The 21,918-nt window shown below is 47.3% G+C and overlaps 3 protein-coding genes and 1 pseudogene across 4 annotated transcripts in view; 2 read left to right on the top strand and 2 right to left on the bottom strand.

The window, feature by feature from the left end:
* LOC149875519 (nuclear pore complex protein Nup98-Nup96-like) overlaps nucleotides 1-11,107 on the top strand; it is a 14,954-nt gene extending 3,847 nt beyond the window's left edge. The window contains exons 2-6 of the mRNA XM_090031414.1: nucleotides 7,661-7,932; nucleotides 8,417-8,530; nucleotides 9,488-9,623; nucleotides 9,925-10,102; nucleotides 10,598-11,107. Of these exons, the coding sequence (XP_089887540.1) occupies nucleotides 7,661-7,932; nucleotides 8,417-8,530; nucleotides 9,488-9,623; nucleotides 9,925-10,102; nucleotides 10,598-10,774 (877 nt within the window). The 3' untranslated portion in view covers nucleotides 10,775-11,107. The remainder of the gene's footprint in view (nucleotides 1-7,660; nucleotides 7,933-8,416; nucleotides 8,531-9,487; nucleotides 9,624-9,924; nucleotides 10,103-10,597) is intronic.
* LOC149875512 (uncharacterized) overlaps nucleotides 1-21,918 on the top strand; it is a 125,442-nt gene that overhangs the window by 93,885 nt on the left and 9,639 nt on the right.
* The window catches only part of LOC149875514 (zinc finger protein 202-like), a gene marked incomplete at its 3' end in the record, with an annotated part of 130,860 nt that overhangs the window by 52,263 nt on the left and 56,679 nt on the right, over nucleotides 1-21,918 (bottom strand). The window lies entirely within an intron of this gene.
* LOC149875515 (uncharacterized) overlaps nucleotides 1-21,918 on the bottom strand; it is a 104,947-nt pseudogene that overhangs the window by 26,859 nt on the left and 56,170 nt on the right. The gene's annotated exons all lie outside the window — the stretch shown is intronic.

Genomic DNA, 21,918 nt, shown 5'->3' on the forward strand with positions numbered 1-21,918 from the left:
TTTTCTCCGTTTAAAAACTGCAAATTCTCTCATAACAGAAAAAACTGCTCCCAACCCGTAGACCCCCACCCCTGCTGGTGCCCCACACTCCCCCCAACCCCGCCCCGGCTCTGCTGGTGACATCTGGTCCAGGAAGAGACAAAGGCTTGTGCCAGGACACTTTCACCTCCCTGCACTGCCCAGTGCCGACCTCAGAGCAGCTGTCCTTACACCAGACACTTCAATAACATACATATGAAGCTCACTATTACCTAACTCAAAAGTTACATTTTCTCGCATCCCAGGGGGTAAGACTCGAGGCGGTTTGCCAAACATAATTTCATATGGGGTCAATTTGAGGCCCCGTCGGGGAGTGTTTCGAATGCAAGTAAGAGCTAGCGGCAATGCTTGAGGCCACTTAAGGCGTGTTTCAATACAGATTTTGGTGAGCAGAGTCTTCAAAGTCCTATTCATGCATTCCACTTGTCCTGAACTCTGTGGTCTCCATGGTGTGTGTAGTTTCCAAATGATCTTGAGAGTTTGCGCGACTTCTTGAACCACCTTTCCCACGAAGTGTTGTCCTTGATCCGACTCGATGGACTCAGGCAGGGAATACTGGGGAATGATCTCCTGTAACAAATACTTCACTACTGTAGCCGCAGTAGCAGTCCTGGTGGGCCAGGCCTCGACCCAGCCAGAGAGCTGGTCTACCATGACAAGTAAAAACCCGTGATGTCCGAACCGTGGGAGCTCGGCAAAATCAATCTGCCATGCCTGCCCCGGGTACGCTGCCCAGGGTCTACCTCCCATTGGCACAGGGGGTTTCCTTCGAGGGTTTACTTTCTGGCATGTGATGCACTTGGTAGCAATGCGCTGAGCTTCTACATATAGCCCTGGGGCTACTGCTTGGCGGATCACTAGATCACCCATGGCCAAACCTCCCATATGGGTTCTTGCATGGAGCTGTTGCAGCACCTCCCGAAGCAATCGCCTGGGTATCATGACTTTCCTTCCTGGTACTATCCACCACCCCTGGGAGTTCTTTTTTGCACAAGCTTTCTGTGTAAATTTATCTTTTTCAGGGGAATACTGTGGGACTAAATCCTGAACCTATGGCCATATGGCATTGGACATGGTCTGCTTGGATACCTCCTCCGCTTCTCCCCCAATAAATGCGGCTTCCTTTGCTGCCGCATCAGCCTTTGCATTTCCAAGCTTATGCTTTTCCTCAGCAGCCTTCCCATGGGCCCGCACATGAATGACTGCTACCTCTTTAGGCTGGTGGAGTGCCTCTAGTAGCTTGATAATCTGGGGGCCATTAGCAATTTTATTCCCAGAGGCCGTAATGAAACCCCTTTCTTACCACAATAGTCCGTGCGCATGGACTGTAGAAAAAGCATAGCGAGAGTCAGTGTATATATTAACCCGCTGGTCTGTCCCCAGCTGTAATGCTCGGGTGAGCGCAGTGAGTTTTGCGGCTTCTGCCGACCATGAGCTCGGCAATGACTCCCTCCATACTACCTTATCCAAGGTTACCGCTGCACATCCTGTTCGTCTTTTTCCATCGATGACAGAGCTGGAGCCGTCTACGAAGTATTCAACATCTGGGTCTTCAATTGGGTCCTCAGCAAGATCAGGCCGCACCTGCGTGGTTTGATTCAGGACCTCAAGGCAGTCATGCGTCGGTTGTCCTGGCTCCGGCAGCAAGGTTGCAGGGTTTAAGGCTGTAGTATGTTTGAAAGTAAGTCCTGGATTAGAGAGCAAAAATATCTCATACAGTGATTGTCTGGAGGGGTTAAGAAATTTCCCTCCCTCAGTCCCTAGGATCTGGGGAACTCCATGAGGAGTGAGTATTTCCATATCCGCACCCATGACTATCTTCTGGGCTTCTTCCACAACCACTGCTGTGGCTGCCACAGCCCGAAGACAGGCTGGCCACCCGAGTGCAACTGGATCTAGAACCTTTGAGTAATATCCCACGGGTCTCCAGGTTGGGCCCGATAGCTGTGTCAGCACCCCTGATGCAACCCCTCGATTCTCATAAACATACAGTCGATATGGCTTTTTACTATTTGGGATGGCCAGGGCAGGGGGCTGGGTTAATGCTGCCTTAAGCAGATCAAAGGCATGCTGCATTTCTTTATTCCATTTCCATTTAGTGAGACTCTCCTTAGTCAGGGATTCATACAGTGGTCTAGCCTTCCCCACCATAATCTGGTATCCATAGTCGACAGAACCCAGTTAGCCCTAGGAATGCCCGCAACTCCTTGGGTGACTTAGGTGGGGTTAGACCTTGAATCGCCTGTATGCGATCTGCACTCAGGGCTCTGACTCCTTTTGAGAGCTTATATCCCAAAAATGTGACTTCAGGCTGACATATTTGGGCTTTCTCTCTAGAGACTTTATATCCTTTTTCCCCCAGAGTGTTTAGGAGTGACCTGGTGGCTTCCTCGCAGAGCTGCAAGTTTGGGCTTGCAACTAGCAGGTCATCCACATACTGGAGGAGAGTCACTGTGGGGTGTGATCCCTTCCACTCCTCCAAGTCCTTCTGAAGGGCAAGTCCGAAAATATGGGGGGCTGCTACGAATCCTTGTGGGAGAACGGTCCACATGAGTTGGGCTTTATGGAAGGTGTCTGGATCCTCCCATTCAAAAGCAAACAATTTTTGGCTCTCTCGGTGAAGGGGAATAGAGAAGAAAGCATCTTTCAAATCTAGCACTGAAAATATTTCAGCTTCCCCCGATACTTGTGTCAAGATCGTGTGAGGGTTCGGGACTACAGGATGGTCTGAAAGGACCTTCTTGTTTACTGCCCGTAGGTCTTGGACCAGTCTGTATGAGACCCCATCTGCCTTCGGCACTCCAAGAATGGGGGTGTTATAGGGTGAGGACCCTTCCACTAGCCATCCGCACCTCTTGTATTTCTCTATTAACGGCTTGAGTCTAGCTCTGGCCGCTCGGCTGAGTGGGTACTGCTTTACCCGAACGGGCCCCTCCCCATCCTTGAGTACAATCCTTACCGGGGAGACGTACTTAGCTCGCGCAGGGGTTCCATCAGCCCATACCGAGGGGTCTACTCCAGTCATGTGATCTTCTGGACTTACTGCAGGGCATCGGTCCTCCAGGAGAGCCATCTGATAGTTCGAGCTCTGCTTGACAGGTAGCTGGACCACCATCTGATCATCTCTGAAAAAGATCTCAGCTTGCAATTTTGTGAGTAAGTCCCGCCCAGGGAGTGCAACCGGGCAACTTGGAGAATATACAAAGGAGTGCTCGAGCAAATGGTCCCCCACTTTGGTGAGGAGTGGTTTACAAACATGGAGTCGGGATTGCGTTCCCTCAATCCCTTCCACAAGTACATGCTGTTCACTAGTTCCTGCACAGGGGGGGGTTTTCTGGAATCATCGAAAATGTAGCCCCAGTATCCACCAAGGCTTCAAAGTTTTTGCCACCAACCCTAATGGTTACCATGGGATCTTCTTGGGCTCCAACCCGAAGGGTAGTGGTCTTAGATCCCTGTCCCCTTCATTCTGAATCCTCACCCTTGTCTTCTGCCCGCATGCGGTGACCTCTCGGTTCCCTCTCTCTCTTCTCCTTCAACTTCGGGCATTCCCTCTTCCAGTGTCCTTTCTCTTTGCAATAAGCACAAACGTCTGCTCCCACTCTTTCTCCTTTCCCCTTCTGTATCCCAGCCTTTCCAGGGTTAACTCTAGTTATAGCAGCTGCTAGTGCTGCCATCTGTCGCTGAGCCTTTTTATCCTTCTTACGCTCCTGCACTTGCTCACGATTCCCATACACCTTATATGCAATTTCCACCAGCTCTGAAATCGGCTTCCCAGCACCTCCCTCAGTTTTCTGTAACTTCTTATGGATATTAGCAGCAGATTGACCAATAAACATAAGATTTACCATGCCATGATTATCTGGGGCTTCTGGATCCAGATCTGAAAACCTGCAAAACGCCTCATACAGCCTCCCGAGGAAAGCTGAGGGATCCTCCTCTCTTCCCTGTCTCACTTCATACAACTTAGACAGATTGGTAACCCGAGGCACTGCCTTTCCCATTGCTTCCACTATAATTCCCAGATACCGTGCACTCAGCTCTCTGCCCTCTGCAGTATGATTATCCCACCTCGGCTCTTCTACAGGGCAGGTATCACGCAGAGTACGACCAGCAGCACCCTCTGACTCAACTCTGGCTGCCGCAATACGTTCCGCTGTACCCAACACTAATCTCCTCTCCTCCGGGGTTAGGAGGGTCTGGAGCATCATCTGGACATCAGCCCAAGTGGGTCGATGAATCTGCCCAATAGATCGAAACAGGTCCCTCATCTTTTCAGGGTCTTCATGAAAAGAGGGGCTCTGATTCTTCCAGTTAAATAAATCTGAAGTGCTAAATGGGGTGTAGACAAAAGTTGCATTGCCTCCTTCCCCAATAACCTCTCGCATCGGGCAGTTCAGCACCGGCTGTGACTCTACAGGCTTGTGCAAATAATAACCCTTATTCCCCGATTCAGATGAGGCACTTGGCTGAGGCTCACGCTCTAACTCATTAGGTATGCTTTGGTATGTCGGTGGTGGTCTCTCTAAGGGAGGAGGCGGTGGTGCAGAGGGACTGGATCCCGAGGAGGCGTCTGACTCATCTTCGCTACCTGACAGGGCAACCGGAGCGCAGGTCCGGTAGTCAGCCAATTCAGAATCCCCCGCCTCATTAGACTCAGGGAGTACAGGCGGTCCCTCTTGAGTCTTAACAACCATCACATGAGACTTTACTAAGTAATTCTTAATCCAAGGTGGCTGATTTTGAACCACCCACAACCAACAATCAATATAAGGAAACTGATTCCAATACCCATTCTGCATAACAATTTCATGGATAGCTATCACTTCTTTCAGCACAAAGGATCCTTTCAGGGTCCAGTGGACCCCAAATGTTGGCCACTCGAGTTGACAAAACTTAATTAAATCACCTTTTTTCATTTTTACTCCGTAATCGGCCGGCTTTGCAAATTTATTAGTTTCGTAATACAAATTCCAAAAGGGCGTATCTGGATTTCTACACAAGAGTGACTCATACCCATTTTGCCCACAAGAGTGCGCCCAAGGCACACCAAATACCAAAAGACCTCTATAACAGAGAGTTTACGATGACAACTGAGCCAGAAATTCCCCAGCGATCGTTTACCCCCCTTGTTTTGGGTCCAGAACCAAATTGGGCAAAAGGGAATTCATAAAGTCCCTCAGATACCCCAGAGATCTCAATCCAAATCCCAAAATGTGTACCTGAAGACTCCAAAAAAACCCAAAATTTGCATAGGATACTTCCTTAGTGTTCCGGATGTCCCGACTCACGTCTCAAGCCCCCCCTCAGGCGAGCCAAAAAAAAAAGGAAAGGCTCAGTGCGCACTCCCCGGGGTGGCAGAGACGATGCGCCGATGGACTCCGGAGTCATCCAAAGAGCCCCACGTTGGGTGCCAAATTATTGATGTAAAAATCGCGGTTCGTTTCTCGGGAGGCTCATGAATATTAATGATCCTTCAGGCACAGACACACTCTATTAGCAACACAAAAGGTATATATTTGCAAATAGGGTCAGAGAGAGAAGACAAAAGATCAAACACTCTGCTGCCCCCGAGGGAACACTGCCCAGCTGGCTTTTATCCCCTCTCTCCTGACCACGTGTGCAGAAGGAGGAACTTTTACAACTCATTTCCGATTCATACAAACATGTATGTGAATACGTCAAATCATGCGTCGCATGTGTATTATAATTAACTACTTAAGTATGCGGGGCGGATAGGCTTAATATGTATTAGCTTCATTGCGTTTGGGTAGAAAATATTTGAGGTTACAAGAGTTTGAATTTTTTCCTTGACTTCAAGGACTAGAATTGCAATTTACTCTTATCTACCCTGAGAAATGTAGGGGGCATGAAAGGAGTAGTATGCTTTACTGTAACAAAGAGATAGTAACTTTGCAAAACAAAGAGAGAGTGATACCTTAATACAAAGAGCCTCTCAGTAGCTTTTCTCTTCAGTCTCCCTCCCTCACCAGGGAGACAGCTGACAGCTGTGCTGTTCTAACAACACTATTGATGAGAGCTGGCAGCTGTGCTGTTCTAACAACACTATTGATAATGCATTTTTAATAATATTTCTAACACCCACCTCATTGCAAGACAAGGGGCTTCCCCCTCCATGTTAAATTTGGGGTGGGGGAGGGAGGGGCCTTGTCTTCAGAACTGAGTAAATACGGTAATGTACTGTCCACAGACTCCCCAAGATCTAAATCTTTTACATTCGTAAACCTGTTGCTTGGAAATAAGTTCAGATGTCTGTGTGATCCATTAAGTCTTCAGTGGTTTAGGACTTGTGCATTATATGGTCTGGGGTTATTTTGATATTTTGGCAGTGCCAAGTGGTTCTAAGTATCAACATTATATGGTCTGAAAACTGAAGGCTTTTTTGCCAAAAGAGCAGTTTCAGGCAGCTTAAGTTTCCCTGCTCTTATTTTTTTCAAAAAGCTGGAAGAATCTTTTCTGTTTTCTTACGTAGGAATAATAGTGCTGAGAGTGGTGCTGCTTTAAAATGGATTTCTACGTGTGGTTTTATTTCAGCTACTAAAACTCCAAACCAGGAGTAGGCAACCTTTTTGGTCAGCGTGCCAAAAACACCTGCAACCTCCACTTGCAAGGTGGTGGTGTGCTAGGGGCGGGTGCCATGGGAGCTGCAAGGGGTCTGATCTTTGTTGTGGGGGCGTAGACCTGGCCTCATACCCACTGGCCTCCCCTAGGCACGCGTGCCAAGCAAAATGCCTTTGTGCGCCACACTGGCACCGATGCCAAGGGTTGCCTATCCCTGCTCTAAACTGTAGAAACAGGCTTGTGTTAGTTGTCTAGAGGCTGAAGTCCTTTAACAATAGCACAGTCTGTGTTGCAAGCTTTCTCACCAGTGATTCCATTAGAGTTGTGCAGAGCGCTATTCTTCTGAGATTACAATTTGCCTTTGAAGTTGGGCAAGTCTCTTTAAATCTGACCACTGATCCAAGGGGAAAAAAATCCCCCAAACAAAGAACTAATAAAACCTCCAACTTCAGTGTAGATCAGTTTTGAGCTAGAATTTTCTTGTTTAAGTTTTATGTTATCTTGAACTTCTTCAAAGCCTAATCTCTTTGAACCAGAAAAATTGAGGGGAAAAATGGGTGTCAAACAAAGTACTTACGTACTTTTTCTAACCTTTTTAAAATGAAAAGCGATCAAAACTTACCTCTTCCTGCAAAGAACTATATGCTGGTGAATTGGCATTTTCAGGCTGCAAGGGTTTTTATCAAAGGGGAAAAAATATTGCTGACCAGCTTTAGTCTTCACTCTAAGAAGAATTAAGTGGCTTCACTCACTGAATCTTGACAACCTAAGCTGAGGCTACTAATTGTGGATTAAGCATCCCACACTGTTCCCAAATTTAGTTCGATTTTTGTGGGCTGTGAGACCTGATCTGCTACGATTTTTTGTTGCTGTTTTCGGAAGCAGGTGTTAAGTATATGTTGGGTGCTGGTGCGTACAGTTGTATGCCTGCATCTTTGTGATGGAAGTCTATGTGCTGTTACGGAAGGAGACGCTTGTGTTATGACACGGAGATGCAGGGTGTTTGACAGTGAGTGATGTTAGACTTTTCGTCTTCTAGGTTCAACTTTCTGTCCCGCTCTATTGATGAGAACCACAGACAGGATGGTGAGCCAGAGGAAGACGACGACCATCACAAAGTGACTAGGTTTTACACAAACCCCATTGCCAAACCCATCCCACAGACCCCAGAGAACGCTGTGCACCATCACCACAACAGTGTGGATGACACCGTTGTGGCTCTGAATATGCGGGTTGCCTTGCGAAATGGACTGGAAGGCAGCAGTGAAGATGCCTCATATCATGAAGAGTCCTTGCAGGATGACCGTGAAGGTGAGACTGAGAACGTGCATCATCTGCACCCAGCAGGTCAGATTAGCACTGCTCTGTGGGGTAGCTCCAACTCTTTTGGTCTTGATTTTTTTTTTTTTCCCGGAACTCCTTCTGCTCCTGATCCTCTTGTTTTGGGCTTATTTCAGATTGCCCCAGAGCTCTGAATGGTCTGTTTTCCTTCCACCAAATGGCACTATTCAGAACCCAAACTTCTGACTTTTCACCTAAAATGTGTTCTAGTTTTAAGATGCTTGCTCCAGGGGAAACTTGATGCTCACTACCAAGAACTCTGGATCTTTGTAGGAACTAAGCATGGCAATATTTGATTTACTTTATTTCCTTGTCTGCTTTCTCTGAGCTGATTCTGAGCTTCTACTCAGGGCCTGAAATTGTCTTAACCATCTTGTCACGGAAACAAAATCTGAGAATTAGATGCTGAGGTGGTGCTTGCCCTCAACCATAATTCTTGTATTTTCTGTTGCAGGAATTGTTCTCACAAAAGTTGGCTACTATACCATCCCATCTATGGAGGAGCTGGCCAAGCTTACCAATGACAGAGGAGAGTGTATCTGGACAGATTTCACCATAGGTCATAAAGGTGCGTGGAGACGCTGTTTCTAATAACATGGTGTCCTGCTGCTGGACCCAGGCTGTTTTTATCTTCAGTATAAATGTATCCTAGACCTACATAACAAATCCCTCCCCACCCCTACACACCAGCTTTTATGACGTTTAGTTGTTTAGATTTAAAATTTGGACTTGTTATTTATGCACATGAATGCAGTTTAGAGACACAGCAGTCATTTGTGCTGTTCCCAGCTCAAATGTAGTACTGTTTAAGAACCACATTTGAAAGTAATTCAGCTTTTTTTGTCCAAGCTTGAGTGCTTTTCTTTACTAGTTTCCCTTTTGCATTCCCAACTAGATTTGTGAAAACTTAATAGTAAAATGTTACTGAAACCAGACTTTCCCCCCACTTTACAACCAGGTCCCCTTCAAAATGTTAGGAAACTACTTGAAGCTTGGATGCAACCATATAAGAAGCATGAGAATCCAAGCTGTACTGTTGTGAAACACTTATAGCTGAAGTTGCTGAATGTAAATCTACATTGGGAATGTAACTGCCTGAGATTTATTTTGCTGTTGTCATTGCACCTAAAATATTGCATGGCATTCTAATTCAGGGAGGGGAGAAACTCATATTTTCAGCCCTTAATAATCCCAGTGATGACTACTTGGAAAGTGTGACAGACCTAAACAGTCCAGAAAAAGGCATAGAAGCCCCAACTGATTTAAGAGGAGCATTCATCACGCTGTGAGGGGTTTTTTGGTTTTTTTCACACTGTTCCCTTCAGGCAAAACAAGGTGGATGCTAATCCTCCTAGCAAGCAGTTGAGCTGTGGAGGGTAGATCAATAAGTTTGAATAACAACTTGAGTAAACAGTGGACATTTACTTTGGAAACTTCCCCACTGTGCTTCTATATCTTTTTGTTTTTTAATGACACCATTGGAAAGTACAGGTTGGGTTTATCTATTACTGGGTCTGCTTTTCAGGTTATGGATCAATTTACTTTGAAGAAGTGAACCTAACTAATTTAAATCTGGATGAGATTGTGCACATCTGTAGGAAAGAAGTTATTGTCTACCCTGATGATGAAAGGAAACCACCTGTTGGCGAAGGTTTAAATAGGTCATTTTAAACTTTACGTGTGTGGAAGTGGGTCGGGGCTAGCAGGTGGCTTTTTGTATACCTGTTTACAAAACTTACCTTCTCTTCTGCTGTTCCACCAAACAGTCCATGTATCTTTCAGTACGCCTTCAGTTTTCTACGTTTGCTTGACTATTTGGCACTTGCAGAATTTAGTAACTAAAACTCAGTACATGATTTTCTTTAGTGTTTAATCATATTCTAACAGTTCTTAACTTCATCTATGGCTTTTTTCGAAGTCTGGTGGTCTCATGCCCTTCTCTGACTACACGATTTTTAACAGGCGAGCAGAGGTTACGTTAGATGGAGCTTGGCCGACAGATAAGACATCTCGTTGCTTGATAAAGAGCCCTGAACGGCTAACCGATATGAATTATGAAGGCAGACTGGAGGCCGTATCTCGGAAACAGGGAGCTCAGTTCAAGGAGTACCGTCCAGAGACTGGTTCTTGGGTGTTTAAGGTAATGCTTACTTATACCTGATGGTTCATAAGCATCTGGATGCAACTGAAATTAGAATCCCGTAATAAACCAGTGATTTATGCCAGAATCAGAGCGCTGTTTCTTCCCTTTGGAGTAACTGGTGTCATTTAGGAATTGTAGCACTACATTAATTGACAACAAAGATCATAATAGCGTACAGACTTTTCAAATCTGGTCAAAAGCATTTATTTGGTCCTTAAAACTTGTGCTTTGGGTTTTTTAATGTGTATGGTTATGCATGTAATCCATACAAGGATTGATCTGAATTTGGCATACGGTAACTTGGGTATGCACTTGTCAATTAGTTAGATTTAGAGGATTTGGACTTAGGCTTTTAAATGAACCAGTGCTTGGCATCCAGTTCCCATATCAAGTCAAGGGCAGCTTGTGTCACCAGCTCTCTTCATCCCTTTGAAAATTCTTCCCCTAAATCTGTGGTTGTTAGTAACAGTCTTGCTTTTGATCTTTGTGTAGGTGGCTCATTTCTCTAAATATGGCCTGCAAGATTTGGACGAGGAGGAAAAGCATTCGTCAAAAGTGGACACAAAGAAGTTAAAAACTGCTCCAGTGCCACCCCAGGGGCAGCCAGTGCCCCAGCAGATGGCTCTGAATGGGAAACCAGCACCGCTGTCTCAGGCAAAAAAAGGATAGAAACTTCGTTTTTGGTGAATTTCCATCAAGCCAGAGGTCAGTTTCATAGATTTCATGATTTCATAGACATTAGGGCTGAAAGGGACCTCGGGAGATCATCGCGTCCAGCCCCCTGCCCAAAGGGCAGGAAGTCAGCTGGGGTCATAGGATCCCAGCAAGATAAGCATCCAATTTACAGTTGGCTGTCCTTGAGGCAATGTTGTCGCTATAACAAATGGCTTGGAAAAATGCAGAACATTTTGAACTAAACTTATATAAATTGGCCAATACAGCTGACTGCCTGATGGCTATATGTTTGGAAGATCTTGGTACGCTGTCTCCACTCCCCCCCACCCCATGTACTTTTATTCCAAAACTTGGGCTTTTGTTGAAAAGGACTTAAAACCAAAAATTAACTTTCCATCTAGATCCTGGGCTCCTAGGATGTGGTAATTTTTTTACCTGTTGAAGAAAAGTCTTGCTTTTTTTTGTTTGTTTTTCCTTAAATGTGTGGTATGACACTGGTCACTTAGGCTGGGTTAAGCATCTGAAAAACAGGTTGTGCATTATTTTGCCTCTATCTTCAACACCTTGTTCTGTATGCAGACTTGTATATTAATATTTTAATGAATTTTTTTTTTGTATTAAAAAGGTGTATGGGTTTTTTTCCCCAAGTGTTGGGTATAAATGAATGTCCAGAAAGCTTCAGAATGGAATGCAGGTGTTCATGGATCATCATATACATCTTGGAGAGAAAATGAAGGTGCAGCTAGTTCCTGGCAACAGCCTAAGAAAGCAGTAATAAAACACTGAACTGTCACACAGCTACCTTATTTGAGTAAAAAGAATATTTTGTAATTTTTTTCACGGAAGTTCAAAGTCTTGTCCCTGGACATAACTTTAAACAAAGTATCTACACATGACTACAATGTGAACAGAAACTTGGATATAGCTTCTCCATGAAAAAAAAGTCACACAAATAGTTTGGACACTAATGCAGAGCAGCTCTCTTGCAAAGAAATGTTTGTGGTAGTTAGGCAGTCAGATGCTTCTTTCAGTATTTCTACAAAGTGACCTTGTCATAAGATAGGGCTTGACTGACTTGAATACAAAATGTTAAGGACTTTCCAAAACCAGGGTTTGCAGTGTCCAGTCTTGAAATCTAGTCCTCAGTGTCCAGTTCTGCTTCTCTGCGCTTTTCTAGAGAAGATCATATCTGTATGTGCAGGAGGCTGGAACAAAAGGATGTCTGCTTTCAGCAGCCGGATTGCCTTTGTTTCAAGGCATAAGAAAACTTGTTTTTCTATCCTTTGGTAATCTGCAGTCTGTAGTGAAAGTGGATCTGTAAGCTTGCAGTTTCCTGAGGCATTAGAGTGCAGTGAGCTTTTGCTGGGACAGGCATATCAGTGCAAGAGAGCTATATTTAGCCAGTGGCCCACCATGTCACTAACAAGCATTGATACTGGGTGTTTGGGAAAATGCAGCCAGTGTGGTTTGCTGCTCATGTCAGTACCATTTCCCCCCTCTGATCTGATGCATTGCTGCCAAGGATGCACATGCTCGGTAAGGAGACAGTTGGAAGGGTGCAGTCTTATTGGCTGTCCCTTGCTTTTGTTCTCTTCCCCAGAAAAGTCAACTGTAAAGGCAATGAAAGCTTACTTCGTCTGCAAGAGGCCCAAACCAACCCAGCACACAGCCAGGTTGAGGTGCTCGTTTGTATGTAGCCATTCCTATCAATTCAAAGTAAGTGGCAAAAAATTGCCCACCCAGCCCAGGAGCAGTGACTCTTCGACTAGTTATAGAAATTTAATTGTGTTTCGCTTTAATTTGAAACTGGAGCTATATAAATGCCCCCCAAGCTTTGTTTTTTTTAATGCAGGCAGTCCATGGAAATTGTGTATGGCAGATTTGGAGCTGTTAAAGTGAATTTAATCAGGCTTTTGGCTTCTCTGACTGAAAAAAAAACAGACAGCGACCAAAAGTGCTAATACTGCTTATTTCAGTTATATGTTTTGAGAGAAAAAAAATCCTGCATCATTACTTTGTGCACAGATGTCCAATTAAGTAAACTTGCTTTAGTTTCTTCAAAGCCATACTTTTTTTTCTCTTTATCTGTCTTAAGTATCAAAATGCTTAGAAACTGAGGGAGGGGGGAGGTGTAGAAATTTTCTCAAGATCATAGATAATACTGTAGAAATCAACTACAAAGCAAGACGCTGCATTTCACAAACACAGCCTGATAAGGCTCTGGAATGACTAAACCTTAGTCGTCTTAAAGTCTGAAGCAATCAAGGATTAGTTAGGTTTGAAACAAGCACGTAGCCAAAAACCAGTTTGAACCTGTTGCCGGCACAAGGTGCCCGAGGGAGGCAACAATTGGGTTCGTTGCCCGGTGTGCATCTCGCCAAATAAACACACGGCAGGGAGAAGCAGACAGAGTTTATTTGAGCTCAAGTAAAAGGCACAGGGAGACTGTATGGTCTCAAATCCTGCGCACTTAACCCTGGAACAGTGGGATTTTTATACCTCGGTCAGTTTCCCAGTGATTTTCCACCAGCTGGCCCCCCTCTTCCTCCCCTTTCCCTCCTCCCTTCTCTCTGCGAGCGGTGCCCTTGTATTCCACAGATAACAGTTTTAGCTTGCCTGCTTTCCAGAAGGACAGGAGATTACAGGCACCATAGAAAGGGTTACTAAGATTGGGCAATGGGGCGGTTTGGCTTGTCTGAGCCTGGAGCAGAAGGACTTCCTCGACACTCGTGGTCTTCCATCCCTCTGAGTTACCCAGGGTTATGCCCAGTGACACCAACAGCCTTTGAGAATACTCAACAAAGTTTTGGCTGAGTTTTCTCATATTCTGAAGATAAAAAGTGATTGAGTGTTTGAGGATTGGGATCTTCAATGCAGGGGTATAGTGAAGCGCTCAGGGAGGGGGATGCACAGACTTTGCGCAGGAGGGCATTACAGCGTGCAAATAAGAGGAGGGTAATTAAACACAACACAACACCGGTGATCAGGAGGTGAAGCATGCCCGTTGCTAGGCCTCCGAGGTTGGGCAACCAGCTCGAGAGAGAATCGAAAACAGTGGGTTCCCATTCCTGACTTTTCCACTGCTCCACCCCTCCTTGAGAAGCTAAGACATAGTCTAGCGCTTGTCTATTCTGAAGGGATATCAACCGAAGTTGGTAAATTTCAGAATTAAGGCTCTTTTCAATAGCTAAAGTGTCATTGGCAAATTTTGTAAGAAATGCAGAAAGATGACGATACAGCTTGGCTAACCAGCCTACTCCATATGCCGGGAGAAGGATCATGCCAAATCGGTCTTGTGATGAATCCAGTTCTTGTGTCCGTCGACCTTAGCCGCTGTGTGGGAAACTAGTAGGACGGTGTGAGGTCCTTTCCACTTCTCTTGGAGGGGCTTATCCTTCCAGCTATGAATGAGCACAAAATCCCCCGGCTGTAACGCGTGGACTGGAGCATCCAGCGGAAGAGGCTGCAAGTCTTTAGTGTACTTATGGAGAGAAGAAAGAACAGCAGACAGAGAGCACATATACTGTGACAAAATATTACTTCCTATTTCCCACTCCCCTGCTGGCACCGGCGTCCTGTTCATAGGCCATGCCCTTCCAAACATAATCTCAAAGGGGCTAAGCCCTAATCGTCCCTTGGGGAGGGCACGGATGCAAAGCAAAGCAAGGGGCAAAGCATTGGGCCATTGCAGAGAGGCCTCCTGGCAGATCTTTGATAGATGATGCTTGAGGGTCTGATTTGTACGAGTACTGGGGATCTGGGAGCTCCCCCACTAATGGGATGAGGGCATGCATGTGGGTGTCAGCAGGGGTCCTCAGGGTGGCAGCATTTTTAGCTTCTCTGTCCACCCGGGCATTACCCCAGCTACGTCTTGATCCTCTTTCTGATGCGCCTTACAGTGCATTACTGCCACTGCCGAAGTTGAACAGCTTCCAGGAGTCGGAGAATTTTGGGTCCATACTTCACTGGGGAGCCTTGGGCTCTCAGCAGTCCCCCTATAGGCCAGCATGGGCATGTACAAAAGCATACCTAGAGTCGGTATAGATGTTGACCCATTTCCCTTTTGACAGTCCAGCGCCCGGGTCAGGGCCACCAGTTCAGCAAGTTGAGCAGATGCTCCGGCGGGCAAGCCCTTGGCCTCAACAACATCATAGAGGGTCCCAACAGCATAACCTGCCCTCCTTTGCCCTTCTACAACAGTGCTACTGCCATCAGTGTACCGCTCACAATCAGCATTCAGAAGTGGCTGATCCTGTAGGTCTGCACGGCTGGAGTACTGTGCATCTATGATGTCTAGACAATCATGCTCTTGTTCTTCCGTTTCAGGTAAGAGAGTAGCCGGGTTGAGGGAGCGGCAGGGCTGCAGAGTCACTTCAGGGCTCTCCAACAGCTTAGCTTGGTACCGAGCCCCCCGAGCCTGGGTGAGCCAGAGACCCCCCTTCGCGTCTAGCAGAGCCTGGACCATATGAGGGGTATACACCTGCACGACTCCTCCCAGCGTTAACATTTCAGCTTCCTCAAGTACTGGGGCAGTTGCCGCAACTGCTCGTAAACACGCTGGCCATCCCTTGGCAACTGGATCAAGCTGTTTGGAGAAATAAGCAACGGGACGTTTCCACACCCCCAACAATTGAGTAAGCACTCCCAGAGCCATCGCTTTTCGTTCATGCCCATACAATTGGAAAGGTTTAGGAAGGTTTAGAAAGGTCCGGTAAACCCAGGGCGGGGGCTTCCATTAGTTTCCTTTTTAGTATTTTAAATGCCTTATTGGCTTCTGAAGTCCAATAAAAGGGATCATGGTCTGCCCCTTTTACACAGTCATATAGTGGTTTTGCCCATAGTTCAAATTCAGGGATCCATATTCTGCAAAAACCTGCCATGCCGAGAAACACCTTGAGCCGCTTATGGTTGCTTGGGGTGGGAACCTGGCATATAGCCTCCTTTCGCTCACTTGAAAGCTGCCGCTCCCCCTGCCTTATGTGAAATCCCAGGTATCGTACTTCGGGGAGAGCAATTTGAGCTTTATTTCGAGCCACCCGATATCCTCGAAGTCCAATAAAGTTCAGGAGGCTTACAGTGGCATTAAGGCAAGAGATTAAATCTACAGCAGCAATTAATAAATCATCCACATATTGTAACAAGAGGACTTCACGCTCATTATTCCACTCCTCCAAGTCTTTAGCTAAGGACTGGCCGAAAAGGGTGGGAGAGTTCTTAAATCCCTGGGCTAATACTGTCCAACAAAGTTGTTTCTTAACCCTTTTTCTGCCCTCCCATTCAGAAGAGAATATCTCCTGAGAGGGGGGTCAACTGGAATCGTAAAGAAAGCGTCTTTCAAATCAAGAACTGAGAAATGAGTATACTGCCCCCCTACGGAGGCCAGCAAGGTATACGGGTATGGGACGAGGGGATGAAAAGTTTTAACCCGTTCGTTAACCGCCCTTAGGTCCTGCACCAGTCAATGTGTGCCATCAGGCTTTAGTACAGGCAAGAGAGGAGTGTTGACTGACACTCTCACAGTATGCTGTACTTTAGGAAACGGTCTATAGTCTCCTGCAGTCCCTCTCTGGCTTCCTTTTTGATTGGGTACTGCTGGATTCGTACCGGACCTTTTCCTGGCAGTTAATGGGGGTTTGATGTGTAGCCTTTCCAGGGACCCCCCTTGCCCACACCAAAGGGTATACCTGGTCTTCCCACTGGTCCCACTCCGGGGGAGCGTTCATAGCCGAGGGTTCAACCGCAAGGGTCATCATCCATGCATTTTCAGGGGGCAATGCGAGGGTTATTTCATCCTGGGTAAAATGCAGTGATGCACCTAATCGACAAAGCAGGTCTCGTCCTAGCAGGGTGTTGGGCAATCTGGAAGGCAGACCAATTTGTGAGAGAAGCCCGGTCTCCCAGAGCACATTCTGCAGGAGCATACCCTGGGCACTGAGTCCGTGGCACTCACCACAGTGACAGACTCCACTACGGGAAGTTGAAGAGGTTGATTTGCAGCGGTCCGTGCTGCCCCGGAGTCTACTAAAAAATCAATTTCTGAATTCCCCACCCGCATTTTTACTCGGGGTTCGGGGCGTGGGGTGGTCCGTTTCCCCTGACACCCCTACTCCCGTCCTTCCGCTGCCATTACAGGAGTGCAGTCTCTCCCTTTCTCTGGGCATTCATTCTCCCAGTGTCCCTCTCGCCGGCATAAGGCACACTGGTTCTGTCCCAGGCGTCTTTCTTGTGGGCCAGGGCGCCCGCGCCCACGACCCCTTATACCTCTGCCTCTCCCACCTTCTTGTGGCCTTTCTCTGACTCTGGCCTGTGCTGCTGCTACTAGCATTCGAACTTGTCTCTTGTCCTCTTCTTCCTTTCTGAGGGTATACGCCCTGTTTGCAGTCTCCAGGATTTGTGCTACAGACATACCCATTAAGTCTTCCTTCTTTTTGTAAGAGGTAAGATGGGTATGATCCACAGCGTTGTTAGGGTCCCATCTAGGGCCTGCTAGGGGAACCACATCTGCCGGAGCAGGAACATTGACGGGATCCCTTTCATGCCTCCGCTGTGCTTCCTCCCTTGCTTTGGAAATAACTTGATTCCGCTCTACTTCAGATAATAAGTTCGCATAAGGATATTACAGTCATCCCAGTCAGGCTTGTGACTAGCTAAACATCCCTCAAAGACAGAGATAAACTTACTCGGGCTAGTTAAAAATTCTCCAGCCTGTGCCTTAAAAGCCGCTAGGTCCACCGGGTTAAAAGGTACATGGGTGTATACTTGCATGGTCTGGGCTGCACGCCCATCTGCCCCAGGCCGGGCTATTACAGTTTCAGTAAGTAAAGGATAAAATCCCACTGAGGGAGGGATCTCTGGAACCGGGGGCATCTGACCTTTATATGGTGGAGGTGTTAAAGCCGAAGGGGATGCCAACTCTGGCATTACAGTGGCTGGGGGGGAATGCTGAGACTCAACACTGACAACTACCGATCCTGTCGGAGTCAAATTACACTTCTGCAAAATATCTGTCTTATTTCGTAAAGCCATAAACAATTGCACATACAAATGTTCATTCCACTTACCCGTCCGCTGACAAAACAGGAGTACTTGGAGGATTGTATTGTAGTTAACTGACCCTTCCGGAGGCCACCTTTCCTGATCCTCCAGTTGATATTGAGGCCATTCCACTGTACAGAACCTTGTAAGATTATTTTTAGTCATTAGATCTGACTTAAACAGTTTCCAATTAGTCAGAATGCATTCTAAGGGTGTACACCGTGCCCTGCCAACCGTACTCTGTCCCTGCCCTTACTCCAGGGAGACACTGGTCCCCAGGTCTTAACAGGTAACGTGGAAAGGGATCTTGGAGTCCTAGTGGACTCCAAGATGAACATGAGTCAGCAGTGTGACGAAACCATCCGAAAAGCCAATGGCACTTTATCATGCATCAGCAGATGCATGACAAATAGGTCCAAGGAGGTGATGCTTCCCCTCTATCGGGCGCTGGTCAGACCGCAGCTGGAGTACTGCGTGCAATTCTGGGCGCTGCACTTTACGAAGGATGCGGATAACCTGGAGAGGGTCCAGAGAAGGGCCACTCGTAGGGTTAAGGGCCTGCAGCCCAAGCCCTACGAGGAGAGACTAGAGAAACTGGACCTTTTCTCCGCAAGAGAAGGTTGAGAGGCGACCTGGTGGCTGCCTATAAGTTCATCAGGGGGGCACAGAAGGGAATTGGTGAGTATTTATTCACCAAGGCCCCCCCGGGGGTTACAAGAAATAATGGCCACAAGCTAGAAGACAGCAGATTTAGATTGGATATTAGGAGGAACTTCTTTACAGTTCGAGTGGCCAAGGTCTGGAACGGGCTCCCAAGGGAGGTGGTGCTCTCCCCTAGCCTGGGGGTCTTCAAGCGAAGGTTAGATGTGTATCTAGCTGGGGTAATGTAGGCCCAGCACTCTTTCCTGCTTATGCAGGGGGTCGGACTCGATGATCTATTGAGGTCCCTTCCGACCCTAGCATCTATGAATCTATGAATGCTCAGACTGCTGAGCTTCTCCTACCTTGTCCGAGGGGGTTCCACACCGTCGCCCACAATCGCTTCTCCACTATTAGACCGTGTTGCACGTTGTGCCCTCTGGGGTCGATCAAACCACGTCTCTGCCAAGGCCCCCGATGAAACCACCGGTGCGCACTGGGCGTCGGTTCTTGCCGCAAGTCGTCGACCCCAGGAGGGATCCGGGCAAGGCAAAATGTGAGCGTCAAGCCCCACGTTGGGCACCAAAAGTGTTGCCGGCACAAGGTGCCCAAGGGAGGCAACAATTGGGTTCGTTGCTCGGTGTGCGTCGCGCCAAATAAACACACGGGGGGGAGAAGCAGACAGAGTTTATTTGAGCTCAAGTAAAAGGCACAGGGAGACTGTATGGTCTCAAATCCTGCGCACTTAACCCTGCAACAGTGGGATTTTTATACCTCGGTCAGTTTCCCAGTGATTTTCCACCAGCTGGCCCCCCTCTTCCTCCCCTTTCCCTCCTCCCTTCTCTCTCCGAGCGGTGCCCTTGCATTCCACAGATAACAGTTTTAGCTTGCCTGCTTTCCAGAAGGACAGGAGATTACAGGCACCATAGAAAGGGTTACAAAGGTTGGGCAAGGGGGCGGGGGGCGGTTGGCTTGTCTGAGCCTGGAGCAGAAGGACTTCCTCGACACTCGTGGTCTTCCATCCCTCTGAGTTACCCAGGGTTATGCCCAGTGACACCAACAAACCAATTAAGGGTCTCTCAAACAGACCTGATATCTTGTTTTCCTTCACAGTGGAAAATTCCCACCTGCGCGTGCATCTTGTCTGTAAACTATAAAATGCCTCTAACAGTGTTATTCGGGGCCTCTGAGTTCGCGCAGGGTGCCCAGCATGCTGAATAAATTTTGAGACAGACAGCGACTCTGTGTCTTTGGGAATAGCTCCGCAAGGGGTCACGAACTCCTCAACAGAGGATTCCTTTGAACAGACAAGTGGGTGATTCCCCTCGCTGTAGGAAATCTTTCCTGCGATCACAGTATGGCCCTCAATAAAGAAAAGCTGGTCCTCTGTTCAACCACAACGCAAAGTTTGATTTTTTTTCCCACAATTTGGTGCCGTGACTCAGATAGAGACGCCCGGAGTGATCAGTTGGGACGCAGACATCTCTTCACTGAAGCCCTGGCGCCAAACCAAGGTAAGAGACCTTTTGAAATCTCTATTGGGGCTTTTCACTGAGGGGCTGTCTCTGTGTCTTCCTGATTCACTGCTTGAGACTCACCCTAGCCAAACTTTTGCTGCCAGAACTGTCAGACCCGCTGTGTAAGTAGGAACTGTGAGTAGAAAGGTTAAGAGTCGAGGTTAAGAGCCAAGGTTAAGAGTTAAGACTCTGTGTTGCTGTTGTCAGTGAAAGTATTTCCCTGTATGAATTGAGTTCAGTTCTGTAAAGAACTGTGAGGTCTCTCTGAGGCCAGAAGTAGAAACCTTGTGCAGCCGCCCCGAGGACACCAGATTTGTTCTGTGTGCTCTTCGAAAGCAAGGCTGCAAGGTGGAAACTGAGTGTGAATGGTTTTCCGCGATAAGCGTTGACCAAGGCTGAGACTAAAGAAATGCTCTTGAACCTCGTGCCTCAATGCAGAAATTCCCTTGTGTGAATTGAGAGTATGAACTGAGATACGAGCCACTGACCAGGTCTGAGACTGAGGCTGGGTTCAGCCACCCCAAGGCTGTCTGGAAGGGCAGTTTTGAACGCGAGGGGGCCCAGCTGGAACCTCGTGACCCAGTGGACAGGTTTACCCTTTCCCCACCCTCATAATGGGCCGTGTCTAACCGTGAGTAACTGCGTTGTGTGCCGTTACTGCCGTGGAGTCTTGTCTTTGGATATTAGCAACAGCATCTCTATGCCACTAGCAAATCTCACAACCTGACCGGACACCCTGAATAAACCATTCCTGTATGAAAGACCTGTGTGAATTGAGTTTAAAGATATGGGGAGCAGAGAGTCTAAAGACATACCGGCTCCGCCAAAAGGGACTCCAGCTTTGTACATGTACACACACGATGGCCATAACAGTTGTAAGTTTCTAGACGCATGGAATTGGTATACCAGAGATGATTTTAGCCGGCAGTTTCCCCTGGAGGGAACACTTGATTGAAGTAAAATTGTTTATCTCCACAGAGACCTTGAGTTAAGAGGTAGTAATATACCACAGACTCAGTGGGACGCATTTTTGATTGGTATGAAGAAGCTTTCAAAAGGCATATAGGCAACAATAGGCCCGTCAGTCTTACCTCTATCCTTGGGAAACTCTTCGAGAAGATCCTCAAGGAGCACATCTGTGATGGGCCGGCTTCAGGGATGATGCTCAAGGGCAACCAGCACAGTTTCATTAGGGGCAGGTCATGTCAGACCAACCTGATTGCCTTTTATGATCAGGTCACAAAGGCAATGGATAAAGGTGTTGCCATCGACGTAGTCTTTCTAGACTTCAGCAAGGCCTTTGACACTGTCTCCCACCCCATCCTCATTAAAAAGCTAGGCGACTGTGGCATTGATGCCTACACAGTCAGATGGATTGCAGATTGGCTCAAGGGTTGTACTCAGAGGGTGGTGGTGAATGGGTCATATTCGACGTGGGGAGAAGTGGGCAGCGGAGTCCCCCAGGGCTCGGTCCTTGGGCCCGCGCTGTTCAATTTCTTCATCAGCGATTTGGATGATGGGGTGAAATGCAACCTGTTTAAATTCGCTGATGATACCAAAATGTGGGGTGAGGTGAGCACGCTAGTAGGGAGGGAAAGACTGCAGCAAGATCTGGATAGGTTACAGGAGTGGACTGACATAAACAGGATGCTTTTCAATACTGACAAGTGCAGGGTGCTGCACTTGGGCAGTAGAAACCAGCAGCACACTTATAAGATGGGAAACTCCCTTCTTAAGAGCACGGAGGTGGAAAGGGATCTTGGAGTCATTACTGACTCCAAGATGAACACGGGCTGACAATGTGAGGTCATGGTTGGCAGGGCTAACCGCACTTTGTTGTGCATCCACAGGTGCATCTCTAGCAGGGCCAAAGCGGTGATCCCCCCCTCTGTGCAACACTGGTCAGGCCACAGCTGGAGGACTGCGTCCAGTTCTGGGTGCCGCACT

Source organism: Crocodylus siamensis, chromosome 1, assembly GCF_052110815.1.
Source record: "Crocodylus siamensis isolate JL-2025a chromosome 1, ASM5211081v1, whole genome shotgun sequence".
Lineage (NCBI taxonomy): Eukaryota > Metazoa > Chordata > Crocodylia > Crocodylidae > Crocodylus > Crocodylus siamensis.